Genomic DNA, 26474 nt, shown 5'->3' on the forward strand with positions numbered 1-26474 from the left:
GAGAATGCAGAATATTTGGAGGGGCAGCTGAAGGCTGGTGAAAGGGGGCATAGGGAGGCTGTCAATAGGGATGCACTTGCCCTCCAAGTTCAGTGATCCTCCTGAGATCAAAGCTTTTACAGCAAAATCCTTTGTTTTGCTGACTAATCTTGTATTGATTTTAACAAGTTGTTAAGCTCTATTGCAGTTGTCAGACCGCTGCCAAACAACTCTCCTACCTGTAGAGGCTAAAAGAAGAAGGAGCTACAGTTCTAACAGGGAGAACTATTTAATTCTTTTCTTGTTATAGAAGGAATAGCGTTTTACTTTGCTTTTTTCTCCCCTTTTCTTCTTATTTTTTCCGTAGTTATGCAACAGTTTTAAAGTCATACCATACTGTGTTTACCTAGTTTCGTGCATATATTGTTTTGTGGTTCTCGTGGGAGGATGAGAATCTGTGGAAATAAAAAATGCGACACCCCATCAAGTATCTCTCCCACGTGCAAGTTGTCACGGAAAAAAAATTCAAATCAATCAGAGCTATGCACTGTGGGCACTGCAACCTCGCTGTTCCTGTTGATGCGGAGAAAACAGTTTTGGATGCAACGTGAACTGACTGTGCGCTGGACTATCCGCTGCCAACCAAAGCCAGCAGGTCCTTTGCATTGTGGTTGGTAGAACTGCAGAGAGAACATAACAATGCCAGCTTGCTTTCATTTCAGTAGGCCTCGGAGCTGCAAATGAATAATATATTGGAAGCAACTCGGGGGTAAATGAATAAATCTACACTAGGTGGGGATTTTTAAGGGGAGAAGAAATATCATAGAGCTACAGCACTACCTTGTGGTAGAGTAAGATATTGGCGCGACATTAAACTAAACGGAGACCAGTTCATTATTCTGACAGGAGGATACATACAGTTCATACAGTTAATTTTGGTATATTGAAAGGGGCGGATTTTGAGCGGGTTTCAAACCCAGATGCCAAAAATGACAAAAAAAAAAAGAAAAAAAAGAAAAAAAGGAAGCATTTTATGTTTTTTGTCAATTAATCAAAAAATAGAATTGTTCTGCTTCCTGTTAAAATAAGGCCATGGACATAACTGCTCCATCCAGGCTGGAGATAATTAATATCAATGACCTTGCTAACGTTTCAAATGCATCATGTTGAGTTTAATGATGATGTGTCATAAGCAGCCGGAGGTGGAGACACCCGGCTCTGGTCAGGGGCTCCAAAGCTGACAGGCGAGACCAGGTGAATAATAGTCCATGGCATCTTATTATATTGCTGGCGTGATCTGATTTACTTCAGCAGCAAATGGTGGGAAGAGACCCAGTGTCGTTGTGGGTATTGAATTAACGAGGTTTACGCGCAAATGAACCCCACACTGACGGCAGATACATCACGAAAGATTAAAGAACATTTCCACGTGGCTGTGATAGCTGTTCGGCTTGCTTCATTACACTCCTGACTCACTCCACATGTGTTCGCTTTACAGCCGAAAATATTTTGGAATTTAGCGGGGTTGACTGACATTTGCATGAAATCTTCTACCAATCTACCTGAAGAGAGATTTTTTTTCCTTCTTTTTATTTTAGCTGGTAATGGGACATTTGACACGTTTTTACATCCAAGATCACAAAATCCATCTACGCACTGTCATTACTCATATGGGGAGTAAGAGGGGCATTGCAGCAAAGGTTCTTACAAAGCTTTGAACAGTGTATAGTATTGTCATGTTTTATGGTTCCCCCGTTAGAAAATAAATAAATAAATAAATAAATAAATACGACTAAACAATGTAAATTATACTGTTAATTAAAAAATCCAATGTTAATACAATGTCTGTGGAAAAATAATAATCCCAACCCTCCTGAGTAATTTTTTTATACGTTCGTCTTTAAATAACACTACAACTCCCTGCAGCAAGAAACAGAAACGTGATTGGAGGTTAATAAACCACGTGACTGGATTGGACGAATGGCGAAAGACCTAAACAGGAAGCGTTGCATTCACTCTCAGACAGCGTGAAATCTGAAAGTCAACTCCAGACAAAATGCGGTGCATCTAATACACCTGTTAAATATATTGTCTTCTGAGTCTTCAGATTGTGATAGTAGCATGTTGTGCTTTTAGCAGGTTCTGCGTCTGAAACAACAGCATTTGTCACAATGTTGCAGTCGGCAGCTAAAGTCCTTTCTTTTGCATCAGCCACCTCAGTATCTCGGGGAATAGCGGCAGGTATTAGACATTATTGTAAGAATACACCAACTAAACTAAGAGTGTCCCAAGCGCTGTCTGGGGCAGAATTAGGATCTAACATCAAAGTTCAGGTAAGTTATGTTTATTGGTTAGTATTTTCTGGTAACTGCGCTTATTTGTGCGATCAACCCTGCCGCAGGAACTTCAGCTCATTTGCAGCTTAACTCACAACAATGGTGGCTTGTGATATGTGATTGCTAAGAATCTGCTAAACAAATCTTGACCCTTATGCAAATTCTGCTGAAACTTGTAGGTAGTAAATAAATAACAATTTTTGTAAAAAAAAAAACAAACACTTTATGCTAATTTGACTGAGTGCATGCGTGGAACTTAAGTAGCGACAAACTAAACTGGTATTTGTGAAAGTTAACCACTGCTAACCCTAAATATTTTTTTGCTGACTCCCAGCCATCACTAGCTGAAAATCTGTTACATCACCACATTATCATATTTTCACTATGCCGCTATGCGACTGTAGTAAAACATCTTGTTTTGCCTCCAAGTTACACTCAAAACAAGTGTATTATTAGGTGGAGAGAAAGAGTCCATAAAAATAACTGTATAAACATAAATGAGCTGCGTTTTTGTAGCATCTTTCTAGTTTTATTGACCACTCACACATTCATAGAGGGGTTTTCTTTTCACAATATGTTGCCCAAGGTCACTTCCACATATCGGATGTAAACAAAATCCACAAATAATCTGCTTAAGTGCAATATTATTAATTCATTATTCAATTTGATGATCTCAGAATTCCATTTGAAATGATCATGGTTATTGTTAGTACCAGTACATCACAACACCCATACCCTAACGCCTAATGCTGCACTTTCTCACTTACTTTCAAATAATACCGTACCACATTCTATGCATTTATGTGCCATGTTGAGAAAGAAGAAGCAGTGAGTTCTCAAATTACCAACATCCTGATTATGTATGCAAAATGTGCACATTTTGTTTTCCCAGATGGAATAGCTGAGCGTAGTTTGTTCTGTGTCTCTGTTTTAGGGATGGGTTCGCTCGGTTAGAGCTCAGAAAGCCAATGTCTTTCTCCATGTCAATGATGGGAGCTCCTTGCAGTCATTGCAGGTTGTCGCAAGTTCAGAGCTGAGTGATCCGTAAGCATTTTGCCATTACTCCCTATAGACAATCCTTTGCCACAGAGTTTCTGACATGAAAAGTGCATGCTTAGAATATTCTTTTGTTTTTCTCACAAATTTAGGTTGCTCACATTTGGTAGTGCTGTTGAAGTCACGGGCATTCTTAAGAAAAGTCCACACCAAAAACAACCAGTTGAACTTGATGCTAAGCAAATCAATGTAGTTGGAGATTGTAACCCTGTGGTAAGAACAAATTTCTCATTACACATTTTGTAACTGTTTATATGGTTGCTATAGGAATCACAGTTTTATTGTATTTTGTTTTATATTCTTCTTTTTAAGGACTTTCCCTTTAAAATCAAAGAGCGACATGGCCTTGAGTATATTCGCCAGTTTCCTCATCTCAGGTGCAGAACAAATGCTTTTAGCTCCCTGTTGAGGATACGAAGTGAGGCCACTGCAGCAATTCACTCATATTTCAAGGTGAGAACATCAGTGGAGGAGTTTCATAAAAAATGACGAGCAAGAGTTTTTTGTGGGGTTTTTTTATTGTTTACCTTTTTTCCTCCAGGACAATGGCTTTGTAGAGATTAACACTCCAATCATCACCTCAAATGACTGCGAAGGGGCAGGGGAGCTCTTTCAGGTTGAGGTGAGCATCTAAACACACTAACAGCTCTGTTTTTTTTTTTTAAGTTAAAGCCCCGTGCTTTAGTCTGAGCAGATTTATGACACTGTTTGAAAACTTGAAATCCCCGCTTTTAACACAGCCATCAGGCCCAGATTATGCAGAAGGAGAGAACTTTTTCTCTGTACCAGCCTACTTGACCGTGTCTGGACAACTTCATTTGGAAGTGATGTCAGGGTGAGGTAAACTACAGAAAGTTGACAAATTACAGGAGAAATCAACTTGCTTTACGTTGTTGTCACATAACTATTGGATGTTAAATGCTTAATCGTATTGGTTTTCTTGCTCTCATTTTACTTTATCAATTTCTGCACATTCTAAAGCTTACATATTCAGCTATGTACACTAAAGTATGTTTCTACTTGTAACTCATACTCTTCTAGGGCTTTTTCTAAAGTCTATACATTTGGACCAACTTTCCGTGCAGAGAACTCCCAAAGCAGACGCCACCTGGCTGAGTTTTACATGGTAGAGGCAGAGATCTCCTTCACACAGTCCTTAGAGGATCTCACTAAGGTTAGCTACGTCATATTTGATCTGTATTCGACCTCAGATACAAAATGCTATTTGTCAGTCAAACAGGACATTGAATAACATGTTTAAGCCTGTTAACTTTTTATTCTATACTACATATTTCTGTACTGGTTATAGATTAATTCGGCTTCCCTTATTTCAAATTCACCGATGTCTGCTGTTCTGTTTGTCAGTTTTTGTTTGAAAGTTTGCATCCTATATTAGGCCAAAGTCTAAAGACATGCTTGCTAGGTTAGTGGTTGTGATTTGAGGTAAATAAAGTGTTGTATGCATGTGTGGTTAATTGTGGCTTGTAGTATTAAGTGTTCTGTGTGATCAGTGAGATTAGAAAAGCATCTAAAATAAACTGAACTGATGTCATCATATAATTTCTGTGTACTGAACTTCAAATTTTGCAAATTCCTCATGTGACTTTTAAAGTTGCCCTTGTGCACAGTTGCCTGGGAAAGCTTTAATTATTAAACTTGGCCTGCTCCTTAGGTTATGGAGGACATGTTCAGATTTGCCACAGAGCATGTGTTGGCTCACTGTGTGGAGGATGTGGATTTGTTTCACAAGCATGTGACTCCTGGGCACAGGGTAAGTCCTGAAGGACACTTGGGGACATAACCTGGCTCCAGCCATTACTCTGACTTCATTATTAGCTCAACTTATGTGTTTCCTCTTGCATTCACATATCTCAAGGACACTGTAGATGCTATGCTAAAGAATAGCTTTCCTGTGTAAGTCTACTCCTTTTCTGTATATATCACATTCAAAAATGGATCACATAAATAATATGGAGATAAAAGTTGAAGGAATATTTGATGCCTTTTCTAAGGATTACCTACAGAGAAGCTATAGACATCCTGCGCCGCAGTTCAGAGAGATTTGCCTTCCCAACAGATGTGAGTGGCAATGATTACATTTTTATGTTGATATTGCAAACTAGATCTATTCCTCTACACTCTGCTTGCTAACAACAAGTTTATTCCACACGGCTCTTCTTTTCTACAGTGGGGCTGTGACCTTAAGACAGAACACGAGAAGTACCTGGTGAAACACTGTGGCAACATTCCAGTCTTTGTCACTGATTATCCTTATGATCTGAAGCCTTTTTACGCAAGAGACAACCAGAATCATCCTGAGCGTACAGTAAGAGTCAATTATACTGTATAACAGGGTGAATGAATGATCTAACCTCTCATTTCCTTCTTTGTAATGTCAGTTAGGGTATTTCAGTAATTTGCATATCTGAGCTGATTTTGACTGTTGTGCAGGCAGCTGCAGTGGACCTTCTTGTGCCAGGAGTTGGAGAGCTCTGTGGGGGCTCCCTAAGAGAGGAGAGGCTGAATCTGCTGAGTGCTCGGCTGGAAGAGTAAGAATTCATACTCCACGAGTATAGGAAGGCTTATGCCAAAAGATTTCGACTACATTTTTCAATTTATCCTCAATTGCTTTAGAATTTTTCCTGAATGCATTCAGAGCAGTCATAATCCTGCCTGTGAGACTCCGGGCCAGCTGGTGCAGTTTAAGTCTTGCGGAGGCTGATTAAAATAAAGAAAATGCGCCGTACCCCCATCCCTCACCCCCTTCCTCCCTTGTCTCTGACACATCTTGTTGTATCAGACTAGATGGGTTAGCATCTATTTTGCATGGCTTAGTGTTTTACCTCACTGCCCATTAAAGATATTACACTGAAAGGAAACTTTTATGGCATGCTATTTCTGAAGTTCGATCATAAAGTTATATGACTCTGCCCATAAAAATCAAGATACCATACCTGATCTAAATTTGATTGATCTCCTGTCCAAGGTTGTGTCTGTTTTCAGTCCCTTTATACTTATGCATGCTGGATCTCCTCTGATATGGTAAAAGGGTGACCTTTAACTTTTTGGGAAGAGAACAAAGTTGCAGAGGGGCAAATCTGGCAAGAATATCGCTGCACCTGCGTTTCTGTGGCCAAACAAAATGTTTCATTGCACTATGTGAAGGTACATTTTGGCATTGAAGTTGAAGTAATTTTAGCTGGAATTCCTCTCTCAGATATCTCAGGATGTTACTGTAGAACTCTGCATTGCTGTTCTGACCCTGGGGGAGGAATTCAGTTCGCACATGAATTAAAATAAAGGAATAAATCAAAAAACACCTTGCCTGCTCTCGCACTCCTGACCTAATAGATCATCTTCAGACATCGACACTGCATCCACTAAAATCTCCTGTGGGTCGCTGGGTCTTACCCAGAGATCTAGCTACCATTACAAATGAGGATCCTTGACATAAATGTTGTGTCACGGACGTTGATGTTTGCACAAGTTTAAGGTTCACGCTGAAAATTCAGGTGCGCAGGTGGTCAGAACAGGCCATCTAGGGAGCAATATGAAATTAGAAGCAGTGCTGCAAGTGGTCCAGAGTTTAACAAGAAGGTGACCTTGATGGGTGAGTTCAGACAGCTTTACATAAATTATTGTTTTTCTATTTTTATGGGCGGAGTCTTGTAACTTTTTAATCACATCTCTTGTAATTTATATAAAGGAATTTAGATGTTTGTAAACAAAAAAGAAAATATTGTACTGTGCAAAATACAGAGCATTTGTGTGGCACTTTCATGCAGCAGTGGACAAAACCATTGAAATCATGCATTTATTGTAGAACTTGATCTCATGTCAATTATTGTACTTTTTTCCAGGGCTGGATTAAACGACGTCTATAGCTGGTAAAGTAATAATAGTAAAAACATCTGTATATTTATGATATTTTAATGGACATTAAAAGAAGTCTAAAAACACTTGTGAATTTTGCAGGTATCTGGACTTGAGGCGTTTTGGCTCTGTCCCTCATGGCGGCTTTGGACTGGGATTTGAGCGATATTTGCAATGCATTCTTGGTGTCGACAACATAAAAGATGTCGTTCCTTTCCCGAGATTTTCTCATTCTTGTCTTCTGTGAAAAAACAATTCAAGCATTTTGGATGTGTTAAAGTTATGTATGTCTTGAAAACATTAAATAAATGTAATATTCAGGATTGTTTTCATTTTGTTTATTTCTGTTTGCTTCTATAATCGGAATTGCTCATTGCCAGAATTTGAATTGATGCATTTTAGTTTTCAAGGAATACTTGATGACATGAGCAATACTTCCTAGGGAAGCTGGTTACTTTAATTTTCTGGTTCACTTTTCCAACAAGGTTGGTTTTAAGAGCAAGATGTTAACTTCCCACCAGATGGTGCCTTTTCCCATTTCAACTAGTGTGAAAATGCCAATTTTTTTGCTAAGTTAAATTTGTTACCTGAATCCATATTATTTGTTTTTCCAAAACGCAGAAAGTTAAGAAACTGCTTTCTGTCTGTCATAATATCGAACTATACTTGGATCACATTATGGGCTCATGCAACACTTTTTTTAAAATTAAATTATTTAGAGAAAAATAATGTACGGGGTTTGAAATAACAGAAAATCGCTTCTAGATCTGCTCGTTGTGTTAGAGACAAATTGATATTGTTTTATCTGGAGTCGCTTGGGGAGCTGTTTAGTAGCAGATCTTCCCCCATCCTGTTCATCCCAGTGCAGCCCATCCCTCTATTCACGGTGGGCGTGGTATCTAAGGAAAACAAACTGCAGACACCCTATGATACTTCCTCACCCTGCATCAGTTGAGTTTGGCGGCGGCTCTTCGTCAGCCGGTCGTGCGTAATTGCCTAAAAGCAGAATCGCACCGTTTTGCACGCCTCTTGTTTTACACGGTACCATTGGGAGCGACTGTCTAAATCTCCGACCATCACTACTTTGATTTTTATCAAATGGGGGGAGCAGACAGCAGCAGGGAGAGCCAAACCCCGACAGCACTTTGAACAGGCAAGCCCTAAGGAGCCATCATGTACTAGTGGCAAACCGCAGTTTCAGAGCGAGAAGAAGCAGCAGACACTGACAAACATGAGCGGTGGAGAAATCATCTTCCAAGGCTGGCTGAGAAAATCACCACCGGAGAAAAAACTCAGAAGATATGTAAGTGAATGCACTTCCGTTTAGTTTGTCTACGTTTAGAAGTTTGATCGGTACAGAAGTTACCCGATTTGTCTGCTTTCTCACTCTGCCAAAGTCACTCTTTGTGTTCATGTCATTTGATATTAACTGCTGTCAAACTCGTATAGTTTACTTGTAGCCGGTGCATCCTTTTTCTAACTCGTAAAGACCTCATGAAGACAGTTTACAGCATCACGCCCGCATAATAAAAGAAACGACTAATATACAACAACAAAAAATGATAATAAATACAAAAATGTTTTCAAAGGTCACTGGGTTTAATCCGATTGCACAGTGAACAAACTAATGTTTGTAATGATTACTGATCTTTGATGGTCTGTAAGCCTGAAGGCAGAACAGTGAATACAGAGCGTGTAAAGGGGCAAAGTTTTAAAAGCTTCATGTCCCACAGATGAGACAGTATTCTGTGTTTCCTGTGATCTTTCCACTCTTTCTGACTGTACAGTTGTGTGTGTGTGTGTGCATCTAACATAGATATAGACAAACCAAAACAAGAGGATACTGAGCACTACATTATTGATTCTATGCAGGATTTATTGAACCATCCCATCAAGGTCCACTTGATATTAAACCCTCACTTAACTGCTTCTGTATTGTAAACAGCAGACAATTCGCAATATTTTAGAAAACCAACATCATTTAGTAAAAAATGGTGATGGAAGTTGTCCTTTAGTCTTATAGTCCTAATTTTGATGTGGAGTCCACTAAAATCATGAAATACCAGCAGATTTTACATGAAAGGCCACCCGCTGGGATGTATGATAATAACACGGAGGTAAGCCTGTGCAATAGATGACAGCTGTCTATAATTTTGGCTAAAGAGCTGAGATGCACGCAAACTGTCGTTTGGTTTTATCCAAATATGATGAGGTAATGTCTAATCAACAACTGATGTGACCAGTTTTCATCCTAGCCAAGTCAACTAATGTCACAACACTTGAGTGCTTTGATAAGTCTATATAAGCCAAAGCTGCTGGTCTCTTGCTGGATGCTAGGCAGGGGAATGGCTACAAATCAGATAATAGGATTTATGAAGGCAGATAGAGCCATGAGACAATCTCCTATAAATACAGCTGTCCACTGTTTTTGTATGGTGTAACGTTACCAGGCCTCTCCGTGTTCCTGCTAGCTGATTTTGCCATGATGTCATCTCTCTGTTTCATCTGGAAATCCATCCTTGAATGTCTTCAGATGCTGTCCGGTCATTTAGTCATTGTCTTCCACTTAAAGCTGGCTAATGTTTACACAGAGACCACCATGGACAGTATGGAAAGGCAGCTGCAATACTACAGAGGAAAAAAATTTGCTTGGTTACAGTACTATATAAACAACCAGAGAGAGAGAGAAAAAAAACCTCTCAAGGCAAGATAGAGCCCACATAATGGACTGCAAGCAAGAAAGCAGGGAGCAGCCTCGGAGCCCTTCTCACACTGCTTCTCACCCTGAAAAATAACCTATAAACAACTACACAAACACTGTTTCAGCCAGAAAACAGAGTCATGAGATGGAGTGTCCAGAACAGGCAGACTTGTGAATGCGATCATCTGTCCATCTGACATTCCTTCCACTTAAAGTCAGGCTATATGGACAATCAGGGCCATTTATTTACCAGTATTGCTGTCATCTGATGCAATTACGTGAATGTAGCGGGGTATTTTCAGATACAATACTCCAGACATTCCTGAAGGTGTGCTGCGCTTGAGAACGTGGTAGCAACTTTGATCGGTCAGTAGAAGAGGTGAAAGGAATGTGTTGTTTTGCAGCAGTAACTGCCATGTTTTATGTTAAAATGTTCAGTTCAGTCGTGCCAATCAGAGGGGATTATTTATGAAAATATATCTTAATCCTTAATAACAACTTCCCTGTCAATATTCAACCATTTGTACCACCGTGCCCTTCCCAAACTAGCTGAGGCCTGTGTTTGTTAATCAGTAGTTAGCTGATGAAGTAGTCGGTCGTTGTATTTATCGTCTCCCGCGACCTTCCACACATGATTTCTGAAAATATGCCACATAGCTCATTTAGTGCAGTGTAGAATCTGCTCCGGTGTAGGGCGAGAGTAAAAACTGGTACTACCACTGCAGGCCCGACATGCAAATCATGTGCAAAGCAAAACCTTCCCAGTTAAAGCATGGATGCAACTAGTGGAGAAGACAGGAGACAGCATGTTTATGCAATGTGATGACTAGTCATAGTTTAAGGTTTTCTAATTGTATATGTGAATCACTCGCCACAGTGACTTACTTACTGTACAACAGCTCCTCACTTCACAAATGCAGCCCCTCTCAAACATGTGACAGTGGCTTTGCAGACGTGTGGTTAATTTTCACTTCTTTCCCACCAAAAAAAAAAGTCACGGTCTAAATGTAAATCACTTGGTTGGAGTTTATCTCCTCTTCGGGGCTGATTGAGGTTCCAGAGGTGGGCAGTGTTTTAATGCTGGGGGTGGGAGTGGCCCAGCTGCTTTTTTTGAACAACGTCCAGAATAAGCAGAGAGAACATGAAAACAACTGACGAATCCAGTGTGTTCCCAGTTCCTCTTGCATAGTTCGGCTGAGGTAATTTTTACTCATCACTCGTGGTCAGACAGTGAGCTTAATCATGTCTGCTATATGAAGCTGCAAACAATCTTCTACGTGCCGCTGCTGTGTACTAAACAATCTTCCCATTATAAAATCAATACATTGCAAATAATAACACTAAAGTTTGCACTAGTTTTTCTTGGCTTGTTGTAAAGAAGCCAAGAAAATCTTTGTCTTCTTCCTCATTAGTTTCTTCCTAAATAGATACTTTCAGTATTGACATGTGTCATGATAAGTTGTCTATATTAATCCCGCACAGTGTGACTCACACTGCATACATTAAAAACTGTCTTTCTTGCTCTCTGGCTGATCAAGCTGCTGTTTGCTAAACTCTCCCCATCTGTCCGTTGTTGTACCTGACATCACAGACGTGTTTGTTCAAATACAGTAAAGCGCTGCTACATTCCAGACAGATCATATCGGCAAGGTGATATCTTTTGCGTCTTCTTTCTCCCGCTTGCCCTTTTAAAAGGCTGTGCACTTTTTCCCTTGTGGATGGCACGCTGGAGAAGAGAGGAAGAGAGATGAGGGGAGTCGGTGAGGTTTAGAGGCAGGCATAGCAGAGCAGCAGCCTGTGTCCCACTGTCAGCTGCCGGGTCTGCTGTTGTTTTGCAGAGGGGCTTTGGGAAGTCCTTGCCCTTAGAGGTCAACTCCAAACACCTCCCAGTTCCTGCTTTGACAGACAACCAGCACTCCACAGACATTTTCCTTGTTCCATCTCATCTGTGGGCCTTTTCCCCCACAACACTGGGGTGGCTTTAAGTGACACTATTGATATCTAATGATTTATTTATTTATTTTTGCTAAAATCATTCGATATGTTCACTTAAAAGAATTCATGTGTTTGACTTGTGATTTTTTTTTGTTGCTTTATAATCTGTTCATTATTTTTAGTTTTGCTTGGTGGGTTATACTGATTGTTCTTTTATATATTTTGTCTGGTGTTCTTTCATTGGCAGTCCATTAAATGAAGTGAATGCAGATTATAAATATATATTTAATTTTTCATGGTCTGATTTGAAACTTTGTTATGCCATACTCTGCTTTGCCATGAACTCGTAGAATGTAATTCTACCAATAGCAGATGCCAGACTTCCTTTGGATGGTACCTACAGGAAGTATTGCGAAAAGTCCCATGACAGGAATAGTAATTAAATTGGTGAGTCGTACATAAATGCGTTTCCATTTATGAAAGCCTTAAGAGCCGAGCTCAAAATAGCGTCCTTCTGAAGGAAATTAGAGCCTATTGATTTTTTTTTTTCTTTTGTGATTTGGACTAACAGTGAGATCGTTTATGCTTTTTTGATGACATTTAAGAAAGCGCACGTGGTTTAATATAATGGTGCTTCAAATAAAAATGAGTCAGACTACAACAACTTTGATCATAAACAGTTGACCTAAACAACTTTCGTGGTTATTCTGTTTTCATTTTTGACCCAAGTGGTAAAAGCAGTCTAGGAAAAAAATGCACTGACGTCATCTGCAAGTTGTGCATGCATAAACTTTATGCCGGTTAGTTTCATGTTCACCCACGTGTGGAGTTTTTTCTCCATTTAGAGGAATCTAGTTTCTGTACTGATTAAATCCAAATGTAGAATAATTGACACAAATCACGCGTTTAGTTCAAACTTGGATGTCATATGACTATCATTAGATCGCCCTCCTGAAGCAAGTGAGCTGTCGTGCTGTTGTCACCAGCAAACGGAGGCATACATCTAAGTATAAATCAAGTTACGCCCACAAGTTAGAATATTTTTAACATTCAGTGAAATGATCTGATTATCAATACCACACACTGAGATTAAGGTAGGATGGGAAAATGTGTATTTCTAGCATACATTTGAGTCAGCAAGCAAATAAGTAGGTGGTTGTTTTTGTTAATAACAGCAGCTTGTTTTTCATATTGTCACACTTCTTTGGATGTTGATCAAACTGTGGGATCTTAAAGGTGTCGTTCACTGAAATTTCAATATTAAATATCTTCGAGAAATGAGCTTCGAGGAATGCACCCATGTGTGGAAAAAACAGGTGGGAGGGCACTGGCCAAACTTTTACCAGTTAAGAAAGTTTTGTAGGGGTTGTTAATGTGTTTATACCATGAAATATAAGTGTAGTAAATGCTTTAAATATGCCAAAACACAGGCTGTTGCGTCTCTGTTTTATGTGAATCTCATTGCCTTTCGGCAGTACTTTGTAGGAGTTTGAAAAACAAAGTGACTTTTGGTTGAGGTTGTGGTGCAGGTTGTGGCAGTCATAATGAAAACAGTGACAAGCACGCATATGTTTCTGTATATGGCATTGGTAAATATTTTGCTTGAGGACATTGTAATACACTGGAAAAAATAAGTGTTTTGTCTTATATTTATGATAAGATCACGTGTTCTAATTCTGGCTACTTCTATGGGGGAGTTTAACACGTTTTATTGATAACAATGCTTTTTTTAATAATAGATGATTTTCACATCATTCTAAGTCACATGCTAAAAGAGTTAAAGACAGAAAGACAAAATATTAATATTTGAATAACTCAATTAAGCTTAAGCTTTTTCTAATACAAGCTTTTACATCATCATCGCTACATTCGCACCTCACTTAGGCATTTCTTTCATACAAACATCTAGACATGGATGAGTCATTGCATGCCAGTTATAGGAACTGAAATTTCCAACAACTGAGTTTAGATAAGAATAAGCTAATGAGTAATGTTTGTAACCAGTGTATAAATATAGACTTCTAGTGTACTACTATGCCTAATATTTTCTAGCTCTCCTTCGTGCTGCCAAAAAAGCTTTAATCAGTTGAGACATGGACATGTGTCTCCTGGGAATACCCTGTGGTGTCTGGCGCAGGGACATTGACTGCTGGTTATGTTTTGGGGCTTCCACGGTTTGGGCCTGTTCAGGTGCATTAGCTGACGCTCGACTGGATTGAGATCTTGGAATCTGGAGGCTTGGTCGATACCCCCTCCCTGAGCTTGTTCTGTTTTGTTTTTGATGGGGCAGTTAATTCTGAATATCTCCTCTTATTATCTTTAGTTGGGCATTTTGTTGAAAAATTCAGAAATTGTATTTATTTGTTATGTCAGTGTTGCTGAAAACATGTTTTTGGTTCCCACTGGTTCCGTTTCTTGTTCATGCAAAAGACAACGTGGATAATGATACGACGTCCATGACGACTCTATGACGTGCTGTCCAGTCACAGGAGCATGTTCAGTGAGAGGCTGAGATTACCTAAATGCACCACTAAACGACACAGGAAATCATCCCTGCCAGTAGCTATCTCCCTGTACAACGTCTCTATCTAATGCACAGTGCACAGTGCAATAGTTACACCCTTTTGCACATCATCTACAGTGAAAATAACCGTTTTACAGTTTTCTATATATATATTTAATTTCTTGAATATTATTATTGTTTTTGTGACTTTTTAATATGTTGTATTATGTAATTCTGTTCAGTCTGTTACTGGAGCAACTGTAACCACATGATTTCTTTAGGGATCTTCACCGTGATTATTTCTGGCACAAAAAAAGTCATAAAGCAAATGTTAAGTATTTAGCACCTAACTTTAAATAATATATGTCTTTTAATACAGACATTGATAACTCTGGATCAGGTCTGTCCCTGATTTGCTGTTGCTGGACCCAGAAACCTGCCAAGTGTTTATTTTATTTTTGTCTGTTTTCATCTCTCTGTGCTTTTCTTTTCTTTCTTCACTTTCCCAACTGGTCCAGGCAGAGGGCCACCTCTCTGGGTCTGGCTCTGCTGGAGGTCTCTTCATGTGAGAGGAAACTTTTCTCCCCACAGTCATTGTGCTTGCTCAGAGGGACTCGTTGATTTTCTCTGTGTAATATTGGGGATGTAAAGTTAGCCGGGATGTTGGGAATTAGTGCCTTGTAAATCTAATTTAACAACTACATTTATTCATTTTAAGTTGTAAAATGTTCATTAAATGTGCCACTTATTAAATGTACTACATTGGTGTCTCTTTAAATTATAGCTTAATTACTAGTATTTTGCAAATCATGTGTCTGCTACCTTAAGTAAAGTTTATATTGAGGTTTTGTCCAGTCTTAAAGGTTATTTTTCCCAAATTTAAAAATACAAACGCTATTTCCCACCACGAATTATAGCAACATGGCAAAGTGGTTGTATATTTTTGATTCTTACAAAAAAGAAATTCTTACCATTAAGGCAAAAGGAGTCAGTTGTGAGCTGGACCATGAAAACTGAGCACATAAAAATAATAAAAGAACTTGTAAAACTTGTAAAAAAATAAATAAAATAAAATTGTTGGTCATTAAAAAGCAGCATCATGAAATTAAAAAGCTAATTTATTTGATCATCTTATTCTCAAACAAAACAAACAAAAAAAATACATCTATATTGTGTTACACCAAACTTTCAGTAAAACCTTGACAAAAATGTCGGTGGCTGACTTCAGTGATGCACATGGCCTCATAGACATGTAGCTTGCGAATCCATTTGAGTGATTCTCCAACAAAAACCTCACTGTGGTCAGATTTTCTCCTTGTATGGAAACGTTTCTGCTCACAGCACCACTTCCATTCCAGAGGCGTCTAATTCGCTATATATAAGATATATAAAACCACCTTGCAAGGAATTAGAAAGATCAGGAGATGTTCACAGCACATTCGCGTAGACGTGCACAAGCTGACGCAGATGGCAGAGGAAGCAACACAAAGAGTTCTGATTAAAGATAATGCGTCCCGTTAGTTAAACTGTCAGGGTGGGCTCATCTAAATAAGCCCAGCCTTTTTCTGATACGAGCGATTACTCATTTTCATAATGATGCAACTGTTCAACCATCAATTGAGGCTGATTATATCTACTGAGAGCTTTTTCGAGGTTGTTTTTCAAAGGCTGTGTTGCAGATTTTGCAGATCATCGCCCCCGTAAAGCGAGTGAATGAGAGCAGTAGGTACCAAATGTTGCATCCCTCTTGATCATCGTCACACCTGTGCGATGAGGCTGTCTGTCATAGTGATGTGATGGCGTGGTATTTGGAATCCTATTTGCTAAAATGTTATGAAAGCTCAAAGGTATGAGGCTCTGCTCTGCATATGAAGTTGTGTTCAGAGGACCTAGTCTGTATTTGCAGTCTCTAGCTCACCTCTGACCTTTTATTAACTTACGAGAATTTATGGGCATGTTTAGGCCTTATCTTTATGTGTTATGTATTCCAGCTGCTGTCCTTCCAAGGCTAGTGTTTTGACTATTGGGAAACACGAGTGGTTTGATTTAAATTGCAGGAGTGCTCTAATGCATTTGCTATATTCCCCAGTAGTTTATACTCACAGAAACTCTTCTGTTTAACATTTTTTCATGTTTACCTTACTGGGCACAAGGCCGGGACAAAGCTGCATCCCACTCTTCTCCACTCAGTAAATGTAGCGGCTAACGATGCATACTGTTGGCACGTTTTGTTTGTAACCTGAATTTATTGCAAGTGCTCCAGAATGTCTTTTATAAACTTTGTCTGCTTAACATCTTACTCAGAGCCAATGTAGAACCCATGTAAACTCTACAGCTTCCAAAGAACCATTTGTGGCTTATGTAAGATTATATAAATGGATGTCGTATAGATAAATACAGATGAATTGTACCTTTTAAGCACAGACAAGACAAACTTACTTTTAGTGGATTATCATGCTCCTCTCTTGCAGGTTGAGTATGTCATTGTTTTGTTTTCTAGGAGTTTTCGAGAATAATTCAGATTACGCTGTGTTTTTGTGCTGTGTAGATGGCCGTGTGCTATTCTTCGGCTTAATCTCGATCACATTCCCTCACTTGCTCAAACTCCAGCCTGCTCCTACAATGTGTTGTTATGTGTGACCTGCTATTGATTGGAACTGGATAATCAGGGCTCTGTTGTCATTGTGTATCCAGCTTTGTCTCCTCTCGCATAAACTGGAATCACAAGTGTTTAGGCATTTACTCACAGAGTCACGGTCATTTTAACCATTGTCCTTCCTAATTCACATGTTGCAAAGTCATCCTCGCTGTTGTTCTTTCGTTGAAAGATTTTTCTTTTAAACCATAATCAAGCAGCATATGACAGGCACAAAAATTAAAGTATTGTGTATTAAATATTCCTCCTTCATTTCACTGTTCTAGGATAAATATTTACTATAATTGACAGTTGCTTAGGATGAGTGAAATGAAACGCTACATCATGCTAACACTGTATGAGCACTCCTTGTTGCCTAGTATTATTAATAAATTTCACAAATACGTTTTCATGGGAGGTAAAAGTGACCAGCGAATCTTGTTTATCACTTTTTACTTTACTTCACTGGCAATGAGCAAGCACCTGTTTGTTTTCGTGCCGTCGCTCAGGTGTTTTTAGTGTGTGAGCGCTATTAAACAAGGGCACGCCGGCCGAGGTGTCCAGTTCAGCTTAAACCAAGTAAAGATGACATGATGTAATTCCCTTTTCCACAACGTGACCATAATAAAAGCTGGTAGTAGATTAGAAAATGTACACAAAGACACACAGGGTGATTACAGAGGGTCTGCTGCAGCTCTACAGTGCCAGTGTTTGTGCAGCTGTGTAGTGTGTGTGTGTGTACTACAGCATCCGGTAAACCAGAGGAGGCACAGTCAAAGAAACACAACCTGTTGTCTCCTCTTTCACTCCTTTAATAGTACCAGATGTAAACAAGACTATTCTAACCCCTAGCTTGGATAGCGTAGTTTGTCATGACTGTTTGCTCATGCACATTTAAAAACATGTTGACTGATGTACGCCATCCAGCCTGTTGACACAGCCTACTACTAACCACACACTACGTATTGCCGTAGTATTGTAAAAGGCACACCTTAGATAATTGTTTAGGCCACGGCCATTTCTAAGTTCATTAGACTGTGTAATTGGCACTGCGAGGCTCTATTTGTTTGCGTACATCAGACAGAGCCTGTTTTTACTGTGTTTTACAGTAGACGAGCCAGTACAATACATTTTTGGATGACACTGTATTTATGATGCTTAGTTTGATATAAAACACATACCAGATAACTGCGTCCTTCTATTTCTGTGAAGTGGGAGCTTATTTCTGAGTCGGTTTGTTTTCCTACACAATTGGTTTCAAAGTCTGCCAAAAAAAACATCCTAAATAACAAAAGGAGCCAGCAATATTAGCTAGTTTTAGTCCTATTTTTAGATGCAACCGCAGTCATAGAATTGTTTTGTATGGTTTTGGTATTGAGTGTTTTCCTTCCTATCCATCTACAGTACACGCACACATTGTCTTTTGTATGCCGCTGCTGTTTCTGTATCTGTAGCCGGCTGCCATCAGCACAGGACAAACGACACTGCTGAAACAAGGTAATATCAAGCTTTTATTGGATGATCGAATAATGATGATTGAATTCTTGGAAACCTTAAAGTGCTCATGCAGGGGAGGGGGGAGGGGTAAACTTAGGCTGTTGTGCTTTCACTAGCATTAACATTTTTGTGTTGTCCTGTTTTCTGCTTCTTCTTTATTAGACTTTGACTTGATGAAATAATACTAGTACATGGGAGATGCCACATGTCCTGTATAGTTTGCAGTACACTGCTCAGACAATGGTGCAGCTCTCTGTCACCATGTTAGATTTGAGTGTGATCAGTGGCCTGGCCTAGAGCTCTCTCACTGGTCCCATGAACTACCCGGTCTAGTTGTTAACAAGGGCGTTATTTATGGCATTATTTCTGTGCTGAGACACCCCCCGCCCTTTTTTTTTTTTTGTTGCTAAACACTGATGCATCTTAAACACATCTCTCATCCAGCTTAGAGAGATGGGAGAATACAGACTATTTTACAGCTTCAGCCCTTGTTTCCCACTACTTACGGTATGATTGATGTGCTTAGACATGCTCTGTAGTACAGGCAGTGGGGTGGGTATGCTCGTTTCCTTGTGTCTCACTCCCTTATGATTCAGTTCACTGGGAAAGAGGCTACAGTGCCAGTTGCATTATTAAGATAATATTGCATTTCGTGGGAAGCTTAACATGACGTGTAACTTGTTTTTAGTCTTCCCCTTTATTTTATGCGAGTTGTGATTTGTTCGTAAGCAACAGCTTCATTTCACAACAACTGAGTAATGTTCTGATTAGCATAAAGATTTCTAGATAAATTTTCTTCACTCTGTTGTTGAGAGCTGTCCTGTTTTAATGTGCTGGTTGGAATAACCCAACTGGGTTGCACTGACCTTTTGAAACTGGGCAGTTCTCCAGGTCTCAATTAAGTGATGCTCTGTCTTTCCAGAAAAGGCAAAAATATTTAAATGGAGTTTGCAAGAGTTATGGAGATTTTTTAAATGCACTGTAATAGCATTGAATCAAAGAGCTTTGCGGAACTTTGTTTTTGTTTGTGGTTTTCATTTTTCTTTAAATGGTGCTCTGCTTGGTTCTTTTGGGGGAGTGTGATAACTCCCCTGTGTTTCTATTTCTGTGAAATAAGTTCATACGCCAACAGAAGCATTTAGGTGCAAATTTGAGGAGTATCACTGCTGATAGTTTCCACACAACCTTTGTTGTTATGATCAGTATCAGTAAACATTAAAAAAAAACATCTCATAGCAAGAAATGACCTAATACATGTTTCACAGTATTACATTTCACGAAGATGCTGCTGATTATCTTGTTCACACTTCTTTCTACTTCCTGAATATGGGGTTAGTGGTACAGCAGCACAGCTGTACTATCAAGACTATTAAGATAATACTGCCTACAGCTTTTATCAGTTTATCAGTCTGAAAGAAAATAAACAGACAGTATTGCAAACTAGTACCTCGGGAGAACTTCAGTTAGACGCCGAATATAAGATAACAATCTGCACTTCCTGGAAGAAAACTGAAAAGAGTATATGTTCAAGAAAGAATGTCAAAACAACCATTGGTATGATGACGCTTGTCTCAGAAAGCGAATTATAACGTGTCATTCCTCATGTACTTTATCGTAATTAAACACCGCTGTTTAACACATTATTTTGTGAAACATTTTAGAAAGTACATATTATAAAAAAAATGGGAACACCTCACAGCAAATTCATAAAATAGCAATTCTAAGTGATGCATTTGGTTAAATCTCTTTAGAAAGATATATCTTTGAAATAAATTTGGAGGCGTCAGTTGTGCATCTGATCAAAGAAAGTATGACTATGCTTTAGGAAGATCATGACACAAATATAGTAGGTGGAACCAATAAGCGTAGAATTACACAGTTCTCAATACTCATTTTGATAACACAACAAAATTTTTATTATCCCATGTGCTTAAAAATGTATTTATTTAAAGTGTTAACATTATACTTTGTTGACAGGGCACAGAATGAAATATTGGCCTACTAATGTTACTACAAGGTGTGATATTAGTTACATTACATAAGGTTAAGCATTTAGCTGTTGCAAACATTTTAGCCTATGGGACATACTTCATTTCACGATGGTAATGTGAGAGTAGGATAATACTTTAGTTGTTGTTACTGAAACTCATCCACCTTGAACTGTTCGAGCAGATCTGGGTCCTGGTGTTTTTGGTGCTTTGCTAAATTAGTAGTACTTTCTCTCTTGGTCTCAAAAGCTTGATAACATTGGTTACCTTTTGCAAGTCCGGTATCACCCCATGGCCATTTTCCTAAAACACAAAGTACTTCAATACCTGACTGTGTCTTACTTTCAGTGAGTTGGGGTGGAGGTATTGGAACAGCTGCACTAGTTGCTATTTTCTACATGTAGTTTTGGTTGTGCCTTTTGAAGTTTGTTTTTTTTCCTACTTTGTGGGCGTGCTTCTGGTTTTTCAGCATCTAAGCTTTTTGGCTAAAGGTGCTAAATGGCATCAAGAACATGCAGCCTGCTTTAACGCCTCTTAGAGAAGTCGAGAAGGAATATCATGTTGGATTTTTTCCAGGTCTCTCAAAGGGCCTGTGATCGATTGTTCGTCTTAGTAGTATTCAGTCTAGGTCGTTTTGTTGGACCAGGCATGTAGGCTGGCATTGCAGCAGCTCTCTCCTAAGTTTTACTTTTCAGTAGCAACCACCTTTTCATAAAACTAACAGGTCTAATCTCTTTATGGGTCCCTGTTGCTATCCATACATGTATGTAACTACTTCATGCTTTTTTTGCTTTTTAATTTGCTATCCAGAATGTAGGAGGTGTCTTCTATCTTGGAGATAAGGATTTGGGCATTTGAGGCTTGTTTTCATGGGGAGGGTAAAGATATCAAAGCTATTTCATCCTTTAATCTGACCTCTGCATCACAGAAGTAATGGTCTTGACTAAATAAAACATTTAGCATACTTATTTTCCAAGGAGGTTCGGAATCTTTCTGAAAGGCACTAGAGACATCCGTACAATCCATTTTTCTGCCGTGTGTGTGTGTGTCTGTTTGGGGGGAGGTGTTAGCCTTGCAGCAGTGTCTGTGTTGATGGAGAGAGAGAGAGTGCTTGCAGAATCCTGTGTGTCAGCAGCCTGAACGTGAGACATTGCCTTGCAGAAGTGCATCATGGCAAATGTCCAAAAGTCTCCCCCTACTCTCCCCAACCCTCCTTTACTCCTCCTTTGCCTTCCTGGTCTATCTTCCTCTTTTGTTTCTGAACATAGAGAACACAGAGTCCCTTTAGACAGCCACTGGAAAACTACATTGAACTGTTGTATTGAAAGCCATCGTCCTTCCTTTACTTGTTTCCATTTGATACGTACAACAATGTTAATGGTGTGAAATGTGTGACATTGTAGTTCCCTTGTTATTGTAGCTGTTTACATGATCAAATATGAACCTTTTGCTGCTTTTCGTGTGGTTACGATGCATGATGCTTATTTACACTCAGACAAAAATTGACGCAATGATTTGCAGAAGTGGCATGATTTTGATTGGACCGAAGGAGCGTGAATTACCAGTTTTTAAGGTGGCAGGAGGCTGCAGTCTGAAGCTGTGTTAGAGGAGCGCTGCTAGTCTCAGCCTAAGGAGGGATATCGGCACAGGAAATACGTTGGGAGAGAGCAAACACCTGCTGCCCCCTCACCCCACAGTGTCTAACACACATACAAACCACACACAACCGCGTATGTGCAGAAATAGCTTTTGTCTTTTTGTGCAACGCTTACAGTCCAACTATATATTGTGTGTGTTTATATAAACATATATATGTATCTATGACAACGTATATATTTTTGTATATATGTCTGTGTATATATATATATATTTTTTTTAATAAAACTTTTGTATAATTTGGTATTTGTGTTTCGTTTTGCTTTGTTTTGTTCTGGATTCACGTTCTTACATTTTCAATCTCATTTCCAGGCATGGAAGAAACGCTGGTTTATACTTCGCAGTGGCCGCATGAGTGGTGACCCTGACGTTCTGGAGTACTACAAGAATGATCACTCTAAGAAGCCCATTCGGGTGATCGACCTGCAGTGCTGTGAGCAGGTCGATGCAGGCCTGACCTTTAAGAGGAAGGAGTTCCAGGACAGCTATGTATTTGACATCAAGACTGTAGACCGCACTTTCTATCTTGTAGCTGAGACTGAGGAAGAGATGAACAAGTGGGTCCGCTCCATCTGCCACCTGTGTGGTTTCAACCAGTCGGACGACAGCCACGGTAGGGAACAGAAACACAGTTGCTCATCTATCAGCCTCGGTTTCTGTTTCTCTTTCCTTCTATCCTCTTTTTTTAAAAATCTTTAATTCACTAAAATAAATCTCTGAGAATTTTACTTTGTATTGCCGTGTATTATCTCTTGGGCTAGCGAAGACAATTAATTTGCTGTTGATCTGTTATTTAGTCTGCCTTGAATTCAAATTTTCAAAAAATCTTTTACAGACCAAAATAACCAAAAAACAACTCACTTAAGATGTTAAAGGGATGCATTGCTTCTTTTCTGCTTTTCAGGAAAACTTAAAAATATCACCTAATGCTTTTAATAAATAAACACTCCAAAAATAATCATATAACAATGTATACAGTTTAAAACAGTTTTATAAAGCAGAATATAGTCATCTGTCTTTTATGAATCCTCTGTTGTACTTTTCCATGTTTTTGGAACTTTGAACAGAGATTTAACCGCATAATGTCAATGGCAACTTTTCTGTCAAATAAATAGACACATTGTCTGAGACTGATATAGATTTTTCCTATAATTTTTTTATTTTTAAAGAAATGGTCATCCCTCGACTTTTTTATATCCAGAATGTTTTTTTCTGGTTATGAGATATTTTAAAAGTTTGTTTTTGATATAGATTTTGGTACCGCTTAAGTTACGATCCATTGTACATGTGAATGGATTGCCTTTATAGATGACAATCCATAGATCAAGATTTTTGGTGTATGTAAAAATATCTCCATAGTTACAGTAAATATAAATATGTAGCTACAGTTACTATAGCTCATGATGCTCTGCATTTTTATTATTTTTATTCCAACCTATCCAGATTATATTCTTGCTGTTGTTTTCCCGCCATCTGGCAGCTGGTGGACGTTAGTCTTTGTGCACATGGTTGATCATGTGTAACATGCAATATGACCAGGTGTGGAATTAAAAACAACTAGGAAGAGTGTAATAATCCTCACATCATGAGGAGAGCTCTTTGGTTCGCGTTCAATAATTATGAAAGTCCTGTGATGAATTTGAAATTGTATCAACTATGGCCAGCAGAGTAAGGCTAAGGGAGTGGGTTTGGAAAGTGTGTGTGTCATGACAACTGCTGTAGTGAGTAGAGCCTCTTTAGTGTGCACACCACATCAGCCTTTTCACAGGGAAGTAACTATTTCGTTGTATTCACAGAACTATTTAGTCAGTGACAGTCAGGTTCTATTTTTATACTATTAGATGATAAATTGTAATTTAACATCCTTTTTTGTCTGAGTGAATTCTCTGAAAAGCCACTTCAAGGAATCTCGATTCCTGGTATTGTTTGTGCTTGAGGGTTTTCATCTTCATATAAACTCTGATTTTAATTAGCACGGCAAACTAGAACTAATAAGTACTTCAAGTGTTTTAATGCTGGAGATGGGCATGAAAATGTTTGTTCGGGGGATTTTATCCGATTCATCTTTCTTAAAAATTCTTGTGCTCCCATGGTTCCCCTTCATGACAGTACCGTTTGTCGGCTACTATTTTTAAGCTTTGCATTTGGCATTTTGGTCATTGCTGTCCTGGCGTTTGGTATTGTTTCTGAACTGAAAGTGACCATATTTGGTTTGGCTAGCTATGTGGAAGTCATGTTCAGTGTATGATTGGATGGGGTGATAATTGACAACAGCAAGCAAAATTTGATTACCATGAAAAAAATGGTCACGGGACTTAATACAGTCATGCTTCTGGCTTGTTTTCACAGCAGTACTGGTGGAGATGACAAAATTACTATAGGGGCCTAAAGTAGTGAAATAAAAGCTGCCCATTTACACTAATGTAAACCACTGAAGTGAAGATTTTATGACAACAAAAATAACCATTTACATGAGTTAAAGCTTAACACGTTACTTTATTTTTGCAATATTTAAATGCAAAATAACCACTCTAAATGTTAGTAGCCACCTGTGGCTACAGGGTATTCTTAGCAGCTACACTGATGGCTCGCAGTCAACAGTACCTCAAAGGGTTACCGTGGTTACATAAATAACTGATATTGGCTAATTATCATGTGTGCTGACGTGCTGGGAGGGGCATACAGGGGCTAAAATGGAGCGTAACAATAGAATAGGTGTTGTAGCTATGTGTGATATAAAAGGAGTCTTTTTTTGAAGATTAAAACATTTTGTATATCACTCCTCCCCCACCCAGACAAGCTAAATCTATTGGGGTTTTTTTGTGTGTGTGTTTGTGTGTGTGTGTGTGTTTTTGTTTGTTTTTTAAATTAAAAAGCATTGCCTCCTCATCCTGGTCTCTTTCCCATCTGTTACTAGATACAAAAATTTATCACCACACACATCTCAAGATCAGTCCACATTTAACTTCCTTGTAAAACTAGCTTTACACAAGAGTTTCGTGCACAGGTCAGAATTTTCCAGGGAGTAAGTTGTTGACTTTCATGCAGATCCATCCTTCCTTTCCTGGTAGTACCGCCTGCCTGGTGCCTTGTTTGCTATCAGCTTGTTCTCAGTGTCTCAGTGAAAATAAATGATCACATCTTCAACTGCATCTATCAACACTCGCCCACTGTGCAGTTAGCTAGGGTTGCACATTTTGCCTTTCAGTACTGCTGTCTTGTTGAAAAAGCAAGGGCATGTTGATACAATTAGTAAAGAATTCGGACTCGATGTGAAAAAAAAAACAACTTTTACTCCAAGATCCAGTGATGTACCCTGTAAAGTCCTTCATTTATACAGAGCAAAATCTAAAGTTTACCTTAAAGGGCTTTAAAAGCTCTACAAACCCTATATCCAAAGTTTTTATTTGTTTAAAGATTACATTTGAATTTTTTGTGTGCGTTACAAAACAGTATTGCACTACTGACATCACATTATAGTAATGTGCTTCTTTTAATTACTATTTTATTACTATTTGTAAAGTCACTAATCATGTGTTTTTTTTAATGCAAAAATCATCAAATGTGCCTACTCATAAATCCTTGAACAATTGCCTGACTTCAGGTCACGTAGTAGATGAAGAGTCAAGAATAGTAGTATGGCCTTGTGCTTTAGAAGAGTTCAGATAAGCACATTATTTTGAATTTTTTGCTCTGATAAAAATTTAACAGCAAAGTACAAACTGCACCCAGTCCAGAACATCAGAAAAACTCACCAGTGCTGTCACCACATTGTGTCTCGTAGCATCTGAAGAGGAAATGTCTTGTATTTCAACAGCATAACCACCGTCACCACAACATTTTTAGTGAAATTCTCTTTAAGTGGGGAAAATATGAACCTTTTTCTAAAACGGTTGCAAACCTTAATTCAAGTTAATAATACATGAAACTGAACATTTCTGCTTTAATACAAAAGTAATGTAGTAAGTAGTGTAAAGCAGATTTTTTTTATATATATAATACTTCTTAAAAATTTTTAGGAGCTAGGCCCTATGGCTTCTTTATGTGAATAAAGGAGCAGCCGGAAGTATCTTTGCCATTAGTGACCCCAGCTGGGCTTTTGTCAACCACAGATAATTGACTGCCAACAGAAGTGCCAGTAATTATGGTCAAAAAAGGATGTAAGTAGTTTGGATTATATTTTAGCTAATAACCAAAACTGCTGTTGAAATTTTTCAGTACCGTTCTGACAACACGTTCCTGCCTTGTGGTAGTTCTTTTATTTTTTTTAGCACATTCCAGCTGGAAGAAACTGCCTGTTTGCATGCAGCCCAAT

At 38.8% G+C, this 26474-nt stretch overlaps 2 protein-coding genes across 4 annotated transcripts in view; both read left to right on the plus strand.

Moving 5' to 3' along the window:
- Window positions 1–1995: 1995 nt before the first annotated feature.
- Window positions 1996–7559, plus strand: nars2 (asparaginyl-tRNA synthetase 2, mitochondrial). 2 transcript variants are annotated; one of them, XM_035910262.2, is made up of 15 exons: window positions 1996–2040; window positions 2116–2312; window positions 3250–3359; window positions 3464–3584; window positions 3684–3824; window positions 3913–3993; window positions 4112–4206; window positions 4413–4545; window positions 5044–5142; window positions 5248–5285; window positions 5384–5450; window positions 5560–5697; window positions 5823–5920; window positions 7232–7258; window positions 7347–7559. In XM_035910262.2, the coding sequence occupies exons 2-15, from the start codon at window positions 2151–2153 to the stop codon at window positions 7489–7491; spliced, it is 1455 nt and encodes a 484-aa protein (XP_035766155.2). In that variant the 5' UTR covers window positions 1996–2040; window positions 2116–2150; the 3' UTR covers window positions 7492–7559. The 2 variants fall into 2 exon arrangements, with proteins under 2 accessions (XP_035766155.2, XP_035766154.2); XM_035910261.2 differs by having other exon boundaries at window positions 2005–2040; window positions 2119–2312.
- A 641-nt stretch (window positions 7560–8200) lies between these two features.
- The window catches only part of gab2 (GRB2-associated binding protein 2), a 41198-nt gene continuing 22924 nt past the window's right edge, over window positions 8201–26474 (plus strand). For both annotated transcript variants that reach the window (XM_006796641.3, XM_035910260.2), the window contains exons 1-2: window positions 8201–8547; window positions 22472–22772. In XM_006796641.3, coding sequence (XP_006796704.1) covers window positions 8476–8547; window positions 22472–22772 — 373 coding nt within the window. In that variant the 5' untranslated portion in view covers window positions 8201–8475. The remainder of the gene's footprint in view (window positions 8548–22471; window positions 22773–26474) is intronic.

This window comes from Neolamprologus brichardi, chromosome 14 (genome assembly GCF_056152115.1).
Source record: "Neolamprologus brichardi isolate AB-2024 chromosome 14, ASM5615211v1, whole genome shotgun sequence".
In the NCBI taxonomy this organism is placed as follows: domain Eukaryota; kingdom Metazoa; phylum Chordata; class Actinopteri; order Cichliformes; family Cichlidae; genus Neolamprologus; species Neolamprologus brichardi.